Source organism: Ceratotherium simum, chromosome 2 (assembly GCF_057802395.1).
Source record: "Ceratotherium simum simum isolate JZ-2026a chromosome 2, ASM5780239v1, whole genome shotgun sequence".
In the NCBI taxonomy this organism is placed as follows: domain Eukaryota; kingdom Metazoa; phylum Chordata; class Mammalia; order Perissodactyla; family Rhinocerotidae; genus Ceratotherium; species Ceratotherium simum.
The window spans coordinates 57,817,129-57,830,001 of record NC_141901.1 but is presented as its reverse complement, the minus strand read 5'-3'; the positions used below and the strand labels follow the sequence as shown (position 1 = coordinate 57,830,001).

General features: G+C 37.9%; 1 protein-coding gene across 1 annotated transcript in view; it reads left to right on the top strand.

Annotated features, from left to right (window-relative positions):
- The window catches only part of GNAI3 (G protein subunit alpha i3), a 39,413-nt gene that overhangs the window by 25,303 nt on the left and 1,237 nt on the right, over positions 1-12,873 (top strand). The window contains exons 4-8 of the mRNA XM_004420723.3: positions 1,535-1,692; positions 3,837-3,965; positions 7,169-7,298; positions 7,715-7,868; positions 12,636-12,848. Coding sequence (XP_004420780.1) covers positions 1,535-1,692; positions 3,837-3,965; positions 7,169-7,298; positions 7,715-7,868; positions 12,636-12,826 — 762 coding nt within the window. The 3' untranslated portion in view covers positions 12,827-12,848. The remainder of the gene's footprint in view (positions 1-1,534; positions 1,693-3,836; positions 3,966-7,168; positions 7,299-7,714; positions 7,869-12,635; positions 12,849-12,873) is intronic.

Genomic DNA, 12,873 nt, shown 5'->3' with positions numbered 1-12,873 from the left:
CCAAGGAACTATAAAGTCCTCAAACGTTAAAGGACTAAACCATATATGTAGAAGGACATGCTCACTGTTGAGTATGTTTGCCAATTTGTGTCATTTTTCAGCTTTTCTCAATCATTCGTTTCTTTCTTTAAATTTTTTATCTCTGAAAAGAGGAAGGAAGTATAGATGTTAGATGAAATGTCTTAGCGAGAGTTGAGCCTAAAGTATTACTAGAAAGAATACAGGAAGAGATCTTAGAGGAATATTACTCGGCAAAAGCCATGAGGGCTGAAGACCCTGCGTTGGCAACATGAATGGGAGTGCTCTATGGTTAGTTTTGCTTTGTCTTGCTTAGGTGGATGCGCAGTTTTGGGCATACACAAGTCCTTGAGTTTTTGGTTGTGATTTCACCTATGGTCTGAAATGCTTTTTGCCTGCTAGTTTACTGTCCTAATGACTTGTTGTGATACAATTGATTGCTCCCTCTCCCTCTCTACTTTTTCTTTACCCAGTATATGCTTTTGTTGATAGTTATTTGGAAATCTCCTGAGGCAGATAAATATTTGATTTGAGGTGGGGAAATCATCTCGTGAGACCAGTGTTTATTTTTAAACTAGCTGACAAGTAGGGCTGCGTAGAATAAAGCAAAACAATCACAATTCTCGTAGCCCTTTTCTGTCCTCTCTCCCTTGCACATATTTTAGGTTTAAAAACTGTAACCACTTACAAAGCTGTCTGTGACTCATGAAGTTTTGATCATATCTCTCTTTGTAACTTACTTTTCCTCCTGCTGCCTTTTTTCCCCCTCTCTTATTTAGAGGATTATTATTTCTTTAGGAAAATGCAGAGACTGTTTGAATCCCCTGGAGGGATTTATTTCCCACTAGGCTTCGAGACTTCTTAAAAACCTCAGTCTCTTCTTCTTCCTGTTTCTCTGTCTGAGCCGAAGGGGGAAGAAGAGAACGCTTTTTCCCTAAACTTGAATAATGTTTTATTTCCTTTGACATGTTTCGACTTTACCTCTTATGTGCTAGTCTTTTCATTTCTATTTTTATCGTAGGCTTCCTTTAACAAAATGGGAATGTATTACACGTGCCTGTCTCATAGGCCAGTTTTTTTCTGTCAAAAATCATGAGTAACCAGTATGGAGATATGTAGGCCAGTCAGAAGACATCTTTTCAGGGCATGGTGACGTGTGAAGTGGTGAGGGGAGTGAAATCATTCCTCAGCTCAGCTCTGCACTTCTACCTGTGGTGGTAGAAGGGAGAAAGACTTCATTGTAAATTCTCTCAGATTGTCCTGCCAGGAAAGATCTCTTTAATACGTCTTCTAAAATAATATAACACATAGAGTGTGTGTGTGTGTGTGTGTGTGTGTGTGTGTGTGTGTGTGTGTGTGTGTGTGTGTGTGTGTGTGTGTGTGTGTCTGTGTGTGTGTGTCTGTGTGTGTGTGTGTGTGTGTCTGTGTGTGTGTGTGTGTTTTAAAGAGACTCTTGTCAGGTCTTTGAGAAATGGAGAATCATCTGTCTGTCTCTTTTCTTAACTGCTTTCTTCAGGATGATGCCCGGCAGTTATTTGTTTTAGCTGGCAGTGCTGAAGAAGGAGTCATGACTCCAGAACTAGCAGGAGTGATTAAACGGTTATGGCGAGACGGTGGGGTGCAAGCTTGCTTCAGCAGATCTAGGGAATATCAGCTCAATGATTCTGCTTCATAGTAAGTAATTTTTCTCTGTGAAATTATAACAGAATATAACTTGGTGGCCCTAGAGAAAGCTCGGTGCCCCTCTTTAAGGAAATGTTTAAGTAACAGACATTCTTAGAAGTCTATAGGATCCCTTATAGGGATTGTTTCAGGGGGCCGGCCCCGTGGCTTAGCAGTTAAGTCCATGCGCTCCGCTGCTGGTGGCCCGGGTTTGGAACCCCGGGCGTGCACCGACGCACTGCTTGTCTGGCCATGCTGAGGCCGCGTCCCACATACAGCAACTAGAAGGATGTGCAACTGTGACATACAACTATCTACTGGGGTTTTGGGGAGAAAAAGGGAAAAAAAGGAGGAGGATTGGCATAGGTATAGCTCAGGGCCGGTCTTCCTCAGTAAAAAGTGGAGGATTGGCATGGATGTTAGCTCAGGGCTGATCTGCCTCACACACACACAAAAAATATTGTTTCAGTTTGTGGTTATAGAGCCCTTGGTCATTTCGTATGACTTGGAAAACAATGCTTCCTCTTGGAATGTAAATGGGAGACTTGGCACCATGAAAGTAGCTCCATGGTAATTTGTAATAAGTAAGAGAAGGAGGAGAAAAATCTCTTGCAGCTGAGTCCTGGATCTCTTCCAACTCAGTAAGTTCCCTCTGCATCAGGGCTTTGCATTGATTGCCAGCTAGCAAGGGAAATTAGAATCGTGATATCCCTTTTTATGCACCCAACTTTCTGGCTGGGCTCCACTATGGATTTCTCTGATACTAGTCACCACTTATAAATCTTTTGCCAGATCACAATAGTAGACTTTGTATAGAAAGAGAATGTTGAGTCTTGGAACAAAGTTGAAACATCTGTTTGTCAAGAAAATTCTCTTGAGTGTTACATAGTTTTAGAGACTTTGCGATTAATATTTCTGTTAAGCGATTACATGCTATCCTATTTTGCTTCTTTTACAACGTATTTATTTATAAGACCTATATTCAGAATGTATTTTTTTAAATGTGCTTTTTGGAGGCTTGGTGAGTTCTTGTCACCTTTATCTGTCTCTGTACTAAATGAAAGCACTTTTAAGCATTAAGGTATTTTTTGCAGTATTATATTTTCCTACTTTTCCTATCCTCATTCTAGCTTAAATTGTTATAAGAAGAAATTAAATGACATTTGAAAAACTTACTTATTCTTTAACTGGAAACTTAACTTTAGAAACAATTCAAGAGTCTTGCCCATCTTTTAATATTTTTTAGTTGTAGATATTGATAGTTTAAATAATTCTCCCAGTATTCATCAAAGCTGGATCTTAATTGCTTTTTTCCATCATGTATTCAGTAAGCTCTGAATCCTCTAACCACACACACCTGAAGCCGTATGATTTATAGGTTTTTTTTCATAATTGTTGATCTAAGCTTGACTGATTCTTTAACATTAATAATACCACTTACTTTTATAGATCATTAATGATTCACTTATAATGGTGCCACCTGCTCTTCAGTTTTCTAGCCAAAAAACCTTCACGAACCCTGAAATTGTGAAGAATTTACTTTAGCTTTGAAGCAGTCTTTTGATTATTTCACTGAACAAATTAAATTCTTTGGAGGTATTTGCAATTTGTTTTTGGCTTAAATTAAAAAAAAAAATAAACCCACAACTTTCTGTTTCATGAATGAAAATAGAAAACACTCATTCTTATTGAGTATAGCTCTCTTTGTAATTTTAGTAATTCAAACACCATTCTCTAGCATCCTATCAGATGTTTAAACATACAAGCGATCCATTAACTGTAAACATCTGAGGGCTTTTGGTTTGGTTTTTGTACTGTGCAGTGTACAGTTGATTTAGTATTAAATTTCAGGGATAATTCTTTAATAAGAATAACATTTCCTTGTTTGTTTTTGTTTAATTGGCCTTCATAGTTTAATTTTGGTAGAATTAAAACCACTGTTGTGTAGTGTATATAGAACCTACACTAATTGTCCTATGCTAGGTTCATATTTTTTCTCATTATCATTTCTGTGATAGTAAAGATCTGATTTTGTTCTGCCACTTTAGTGACAGGTTCAGTGATATCTACTTTTGGCAGGCAACTAGTTTAGTCTATTGACTTGCTGTGCACATGGTTGGCTTCACCAGGTAAAAACAAATGTGTATTTTATTTAGTTACCTAAATGATTTGGATAGAATATCCCAAAGCAACTACATTCCAACCCAGCAAGATGTCCTGCGGACAAGAGTGAAGACCACAGGCATTGTGGAAACGCATTTCACCTTCAAAGACCTATACTTCAAGTAAGTCATTAGCCTTTTTGCTAGATGTGCTGAACACAGATATCGTTCCTTTAATTGTTATCTCTTAATTTCTTAATTTTAAGGGTAAAATTTCTCTAAACAACATTCCTTGGTTTGGAAACTTAGCGTCATATTCATCAGCTAATATTTGAATGTTTTAACTGAATGGGGGCCCAAACATTTCTTTTTTCTCCAAATAGCATCAAATATTTTTGTCCATTTGGAGGAATTTAAATTAAAAATTAAAAAGTAACTTAGGTATCAATAAAAGTAATCCTATGGTTACCAATTTATTTTATTTTTAATTTTATTCTTTTCAGCCGCTTTTTTGTTGGAATCACGAAAACAGGTATTGAATGTTTGTTGTTTAGAAGGGTAACGACAATACTAACAGGACATAAAACCAGTTTTTTGGTTTAATTATGTGGCTTTGTTCTGCCATTTTGATATTAAAATAGCAATGCTTTTCTCACAGTGTCAGTCTTTCTTGTTGGATTGCATTTCCCTTTACATTAGATGGAATGGAGCTAATACTGTCACGGCTCTTGGACTGATTTGTGCACAGTATCACGCACAAACAACTAAGCTTTTAATTCAGTGCTGAATGGTAAATTGATCTGGGGATATAGGTATTTTGGGGAGGTATGATGATACATAAACAGTGATTGTTTCAGAGAGAAAATTCTAGTGTTCTGTTACAAAGGGTTTTCTCATCAGCATTAGTAATTCTAAAATAGGCTTCAGCTTGTCTCTGTGATAGTGGTCTTTTGTAAATATTAGAACTGTCTTTTTGGTTCCTGTTTTCTGCTTTTGTGATGCTTGAAATTAGGAGCAAACTTTTCCCCTTCAGTATATGATGTCCTTTTTAGGTACCCCATTATGCTTGTGTGTAGAATGTGATAGCATTGTTGTACGCAAATGTAACCTCTAGCTCAGAGCTCTCAGTTTTCTTTGCTCTGAAACAGTTGCTCCACAGGATTTGTGAAATCCACACAAAATTTAGTTATTACTAGATACCAGTTCAGGTCCTGAAATCTTAATACACCAAAACGGATTTAAAACCTGGTGCAGGAAAATAGCAGTTCAGCTGAATGTTTTTAGAATAGAAGAGCTGCTTACCTTTAGTACTGATGAATTTATTTAACAAGAGTAGCAAAGGCCACGAGGATTATCACCTGTGAAACTGTAAGAATGAGATGTCTCTTTGTGTACTATAAGATTAGTAATTCATTTATAATTAAATGTTGTGACCTTTATTTATTTAGTGTGGGAAACTTTCTTGTTGATGTCGTCGTAGATTGATGCTTAGTTAGGTAAATCCTACTGGTCTTCCTTCTTACATCAGGATCAATAGCCAGATCTCATTAAGGTGCTGCACCCACTTTATTGCTAGCATGTAGATATCTTGCTATGAAGTACTATCACTTCTTCCTTTTCCTCTTCTCTCTAGGCAAAACTACTATCCATTTATTCAAACATTTATTGAGCATCTACTATATGCAAGGCATTGTGTAATTGCTTACTTGTCTCTCAGTTGTGAGGTAATGTTTATAAAATGTTGATCTGTTAGTGAACGATATTGTAAATGTTACTATGTGCTAAAAGCCCACCTTGGGAACTGCACGGTGTTCTACAAGTTTTATGGACTATATAGAAGAAAATGGAGGAGTAAACTGAAATTATTGGTGTACCAGTGTGTATCTCCCCTTGAAAGACTTCCATGGTGAAATACATGATGTTAGCTTTCCTAAAACCTATAATATGACTGGGTATTAAAGCCAGCTGTGATTGCATCATTCCAGCTGTTGTGACCAAAGGTTGAAAAAGACTGTGTAAGATCAACCAAAAGAAAAAGTTGGGTCATGAAGAGATAAGATGACTATTCTCTTTCAAACATACATTGAGAAATTACTCAACTATGTCTTATTTCTCTCAGTCTCTGGGGAAAAAATTCTCTGGAAATAGACCCCTAATCACTGTAGATATGAGACACTAAACCAGCTGGCAGTTTACCTTTAAAAATTTTATCATTGTCATCAAGCATATGTCTTAAGAGTATCTAAGCATTTGTGTGCTTAGACCTCCTTGGACCCTAGTACCAGCTAAAAGCGCAGTGCAGGTCTTCCTTTTACTATAGCAGGCAGATGAAGACACTGTTGACAGAAGTTCAGCAGTTGACTCAGGATATCAAGTAAGCCAGAAGGGAGAAGTGCACTAAAACTAATCTGGAGTGGAACATAAAGTATGTGAATAATTGAGGCTTTGTTATTATTAATTAGGTTCAAATAATACTTGGAGTTGGGAAATGTTAGTTAAGTTTTGTTTTTAGAATTGGGTTCTTAGAGTCCTACCATAAAATATAATTTACTTTTTTCCATAATTAACCTCTAAAATATGTTTTCCTTAAAGTAAGTAAAACGTATCTCAATTATACCTCAATTAAAAAAAAAAGTAAGGAAAACAAACTTTTGAATCAGTAGGGAGAGGTTATGGAAGCAGAATGCAAGTTGAGGAATTATATTTTTTCATTGTTCTCTTTTAACTAAAGAGGTAAACCATTTTGAGAGGTAGAGTGGTGTTGTGGATAAGAGCTCTGGTGCTGGGTTAGAGTGCCTGGGTTCAGATCCTCAGTCCCCATTTGTTAGTAGTGTGTCCTTGGGCAAATTATTTAACATATTTGTGCCTCAATTTCTTCGTCTGTAAAATGGGGATAAAAATAGTACTTATAGGAGTGTGATGAGGGTTAAATGAGTTAATATGCTTAAGGTGTTTAGGGTAGTGTCTGGTACTATAGTAAACACTCAGTAAATATTAGTTATTTTTACTGTTATTATCTTAAGTTGTATTATTCAGCTCTTCATTTTTCCTGTCTTTCCCCCGCCTCCTTCCTTTAATTCATTTCAGTGCTTATTCTGCTGACTTTTGGCACATCTAATACAAGCTCTGATAGAGAGGAAGCTCAACTATTTATCTAAAATAGGAATTTTGATTGTTCCTAAATTTTATTTCTCATGTTGTTCTCTTTTACTTTTAACTGCAGATAATTATTTTGACTACATTTTGTCTGCTCCTTGTTTGTCTTTTCTATTATAAATGGCGTTTTATTTGAATATGCAATAGTGAGAAGTTTCCTAACCATTTCGGTTTAGGGAGAGGTGTGTGTGTGACCTTGCTGAATTTGTGCTTTCTTTCCCCTTACTCAGGATGTTTGATGTAGGTGGCCAAAGATCAGAACGAAAAAAGTGGATTCACTGTTTTGAGGGAGTGACAGCAATTATCTTCTGTGTGGCCCTCAGTGATTATGACCTTGTTCTGGCTGAGGATGAGGAGATGGTATGTTGGAGCTTCTGGAAAAAGCCTGTCTAATGCAGCCAGGAAATGGGAAATAACTGTTAGGAAGACTTTGTGCATCTGTTCGCTCACTGAACCAAAACTTAATATCCTTAATTTTTTCCTTGTCAGTGAGATTGGATTTTCAAAATATTGATCCATGCCTTGTTAACTCTTAAGAGATATGACAGCACACTGAGTATGTGGGCAGGATTAAGTCCTTTTTGTTAGCCAGTCCTTTTCCCACCTGCCAACCTCCAAGAATTACAAAAATGACCACTGACTCAGCTTTTGTGTTATCAGTATCTCACTGATTTCCATGAATGCCGTTCAGTGCTTTTAAAACTTGTTGGTCTGTTTTTTCATTAATCCACTTTTACTTTTTGCTACTGACCTGTCATCCTTTGTTTCTTTTTCAGAACCGAATGCATGAAAGCATGAAACTGTTTGACAGCATTTGTAACAACAAATGGTTTACAGACACTTCAATCATTCTCTTCCTCAATAAGAAAGATCTTTTTGAGGAAAAAATAAAGAGGAGTCCATTAACTATCTGTTATCCAGAATACACAGGTAAGGCGTCATGAAAGATTTTGTTAGAGGTACACATCTTAGATCAACACTTTAGTGACATTCCTACACTGGCTTTTGTTTTGAACAATGGATATATATCCTTATGGAGAGTTTTCACTGGTAGTGGTATCAACATTAAGCATGTGATTAAGACTCCTTAAGTCTGAAATGCTAGACATAATTGAGTTTACTGTGTTTATTTTATATTTCTGTCCTCCTCATTTTTTGAGAAAAATAGAGAAAAATAAAAATTTGGTATAAATTTGTTCAAGAAAATACAAAGATAAGGTGCAGCCATTGCACTCAAGAAACTGACATTAGTTGTAGAGAAAGAGACACACATAAAGAGTTTCACTGTAGTATAAAATGTTTATTAATAGAAGAAGAACAGAAGAAGCGGTTACCTCTGTGGGATCAGTGTAGTCTTTTTTCTAGAGGAAATGACACTTGGAGTGAGATAGTATAAGGATGAATTAGAAATCACCAGGCAATTAGAATCATTGAATTAGAAATCATTCCAGAAGGAATAGCATTTTAGGAAGAGGGTATAGCATAAATGAAAATATGAAGGTAAAAAAATGACATGATGTGTTCTGGAATCAAGGAAGAATTTGGTATTGCTGGAGCTTAAAGTAGTGGGAAGGAATGGTTGGAGAGATGGGTAGGGATGCTTATAGAGGGTCTTGTATCTCATGCTGAGACAGTGGGGAGCTATTGAAGGATTTTAATTGGGGTACATGATATAGTAGAAACTGTGCTTTGGAAGATTATGCAATAAATGGCAATAAAGATAGATAGTAGGGGAGTTGAATTAACAAGGACTCTCATAGGATGCAAATAAAAACTTTTGGTGAAGATAGGGGGATATATCATAGAAGCCAAGGGTAAGAATTGCAGACATGTCTCAGAATGCAATTAGAACTAGAAAATAGAAAGCTGTCAGGAACCCTGGAGGCACTTTTCTCTCCATCTCTTTTCTCTCCTTCTCTGTGTGTCTTCTTTCTTCTTCTCTCTCTGCTTACCAGCTTTCTCTGCTACTCAGTTTATGTGATAAAAGAGGGCCCTGTGACAGTTTCTAAGTCTCCTCCATTTAAAAGACCAGGCTAGACTGGGATTGGTTGGCCCCAGGTTCAAATTCCTATAGGAGAGATTCTGACCAAGGTTAAGTCAGGCACAAATCCTTAGCCCAGTCAATCAGGTAAGGTCAGGGACACAAACATGACTGCCAGGGCCATACCACTGTGACCTTTAGATCAGAGATGGGTATTTCCAGGGAAGGGGAACTTGTTAGCTAAGCAGGCACTGTAAATGCTTTCTATAATAAAGTGAAAGCGGGGGGCCTGCCTGGTGGTGTAATGGTTAAGTTCGGGTGCTCCGCTTCGGTGACCCAGGTTCATGGATTTGGATCCCATGTGTGGACCTACACACTGCCCATCAAGCCGTGCTGTGGCAGCATCCCATATACAAAATAGAGGAAGACTGGCACAGATGTTAGCTCAGGGACAATCTTCCTCACCAAAAATAAATAAATAAATAAAATAAAGTGAAAGGGTGTAGCTAGGGTAAGAAGTGGGAAAAGTCAAAGGTACTCCCAGAGTTCTGTCTTGATAGGGTGCTGGTACTGTGATCTAAATTCATGTTTAGGAATGTTGATTTTGAAGTATCTGGAACATTCAGATGGAGATATCTAATAGGCAGTTATCTGCATGGCCCCGGAGCTTGGGGAGAGTTGGGGAATTAGATATATTGATTTGAGATCATGTGTAAATACAACATGGAGATGGATGAGATGACTTAGGGTGATGATATAGAATGAGAAGAGAAAAGGGTCATGGATAGAATGAGGGAGACTAGTAGCCTCTATTGGCAGGAGAGAAAGAAAGTTTTGTATAGGATACAAAGAGAAGAACCAGGAGAGCCAAAGTATCAAAAACCAAGAGGAGAGTTTAAAAAGTGAGGAGTGGTCAGCAATGTCGTGTGCAGATAAATAAAGACACACATTGAGGGCCGGCCCCATGGCTTAGCGGTTAAGTATGCGCACTCCGCCACTGGCGGCCCGCGTTCGGATCCTGGGCGCGCACCGATGCACCGCTCCTCCGGCCGTGCTGCGGCCGCGTCCCACATACAGCAACTAGAAGGTTGTGCAACTATGACATACAACTATCTACTGGGGCTTTGGGGGGGGAAAAAAAAGGAGGAGGATTGGCAATAGATGTTAGCTCAGAGCCGGTCTTCCTCAGCAAAAAGAGGAGGATTAGCATGGATGTTAGCTTAGGGCTGATCTTCTTCACACACAAAAAAAAGAAAAAAAAAGACACACATTGAAAAATGGCCTCTGGAGTTAGCAGTCAGGAGATTGTTGCCCATTATTGAGAGGAGTGTCAGAGGAATGATGAGAGTAGAGCCAGGTACTGTGAGTTACTGAGTGGGAAGTGAAGAAATGAAGACAAGTGTAGCCTACTCTTGAGCAGCTTGGATTACAGAGGAAGGAGAGATTTAAGAATGTTATCAGCTTAAAGGTAAGATCCTATAGAAAAAGAGAGGTTATAAAAAGTGGATGTAATTGATGGAGTGAGATTTGTAAGCAGGTGGGAAAAGAAGGAATGAAGAGTTTAAGTAGGATAAAGAAATTGTGGTATATCCATACAATGGAATATTATTTAGCTGTAAAAAGGAATGAAGTACTGATAGATGCTACAACTTGGATGAACCTCATAAACATTATGGTAAGTGAAAGAAGCCAAACACAAAAGGTCAAATTTGTGTGATTACTTTTATATAATATATCCGAAACAGGCAAATCCATAGAGACAGAAATCATATTGGTTGGTGGTTACCAGGATATTAGGGAGGAGTACATGGGAATGTGGAGTGATTACTTAATGGGAAAGGGGTGTTTTCTTGGGGCGGTGAAAAAGTTTGGAAACTAGAGAGAGGTGGTGGTTGCATAACATTTGTGAATACACTAAATGCCACTGTATTGTGCACTTTAAAATGGTTTATTGTATGTTATGTGAATTTCACCTCAACTTAAAAAAAAGTCTAGATAGAACAATTGAATTTTGAACTGGAAGGAACATATCTGTAAGACCAAAAGTATAGATAAGTGCAGATTTAGATAACTTTTTAAGTGAAGTGCTAAAAAGTTGAGATATAGTTTGAGCCCCATGGCCTCTGTTTTCTCAGGGAAATTGGAAATGTGGTCATCTGTCCAGAGTGAGGAGAGAGGTGAGAGTTTAGATGAGTTTATAGAAAGCAGCCAAGTTTTAGGATGAGAGAGCAATCTGACTGAAGTAAAAGGATTGACATTAATGTTCCAGCTGAGAATCTTCACACATAGCAAAGAGTCCTCATTATCATATCCTTTTTTTTTTTTGAGGAAGATTAGCTGTGAGCTAACATCCGCTGCCAATCCCCCTCTTTTTGCTGAGGAAGATTGGCCCTGGGCTAACATCCGTGCCCATCTTCCTCTACTTTATGTGGGACGCCTGCCACAGCATGGCCTGATAAGCGGTGTGTAAGTCCCAGCCCTGGATCCGAACCAGCGAACCCCGGGCCGCCGCCTGCCACAGCATGGCCTGATAAGCGGTGTGTAAGTCCCAGCCCTGGATCCGAACCAGCGAACCCCGGGCCGCCGAAGCGGAGCGCGATCTTAACCACTATGCCACTGGGCCTGCCCCCTTTTTTCATTTGGGTGAATTTCCAAGGCTTTCTTCCATTGACTTCATTCTTAAGGATTCTCACAGTCCTGATTTCCCAAGTATCAATATCTGTTCCTATCAGACAAAATTCACTTTTCAATCATCTGTCTCCTTTAATTTACAGAAGTTCTGCAGATCTCAAGAAACCCATTTCAAGCACCTAGCAAGTTATCTTCCTTCAGTTCTTTAAATATTCTGTTTAAATAGTATTTCTTTCTTTCTTAAGCTTTTCTTTGTTATTTAGTCTTCTTTATATACTTAGTTGTTAGTATTTTTTGTCATGCTTAATGTCACTGAAAATAGCCTCTAGTTCACAGGAATAAGGGTGTGTGTTGTCTTTGTAGAGTTTCCCTTGCTCTGTAGCCAGTTTCTAGAGCTGTTCTGAAGGATCACAGGGAGACAAGATGGTGTAGGAAGCAGGTGATTAAGAGTGTTAATTACAAATGTTATTGAAAATAGGGTTTACTTTTGGTCCCCCCTCCTTTTAAAAAGTAAGAGCTTTATTGAGATATAATTCACATACCATAAAATTCACCATTTAAAGGTGTATAATTCAGGCCCCTTTCCCTTTTACATCTATTGGTTTACCTTTGGTTATTTAAATTATTGCCAGAAGGCTCTGAGGCTAAGCCCACTTAAAACTGGAATGATTTTGAAAAGAACCATGACTTACCCTTTTGAATTGTTTATTTCAAGGTCACTACAAGGAACACAGGCTCTCGGACCTTTTAAACAATTGTGTTCTTCTAGAAATGCATCCTCCCACTTCCCTAGTTTCCTTTCATACTTTCTAGATTTTTTAGCTGAAAAATCTAAATGAAAGGGCAAAGAGAAACTTAAAGTTTTGTGGATCTTTGTGTATGATGATTTTGTTTTAGTTACAGTGCGAGTGTGCTTTCAAGAAAAATCTAATGATATAGAGAAACCTAATGATTATAGAAATATAGAAATCTGTCTATATTCAATTGAGTCATATTCCCTCTCTTCATAAGTAAATGGTGATGGCATGACTTAGTTGAGTTCAGTTGTTATAATTTGACCTGAGACTATTGGGTCTCTGCTTCAGGTTCCAATACATATGAAGAAGCAGCGGCTTACATTCAGTGCCAGTTTGAAGATCTGAACAGAAGAAAAGATACCAAGGAGATCTACACTCACTTCACCTGTGCCACAGACACCAAGAATGTGCAGTTTGTTTTTGATGCTGTTACAGATGTCATCATTAAAAACAACTTAAAGGAATGTGGACTTTATTGAAGAGTGTGGATGTTAATAAAAGGTAAAACTTCGAAGAATTCAGTTAT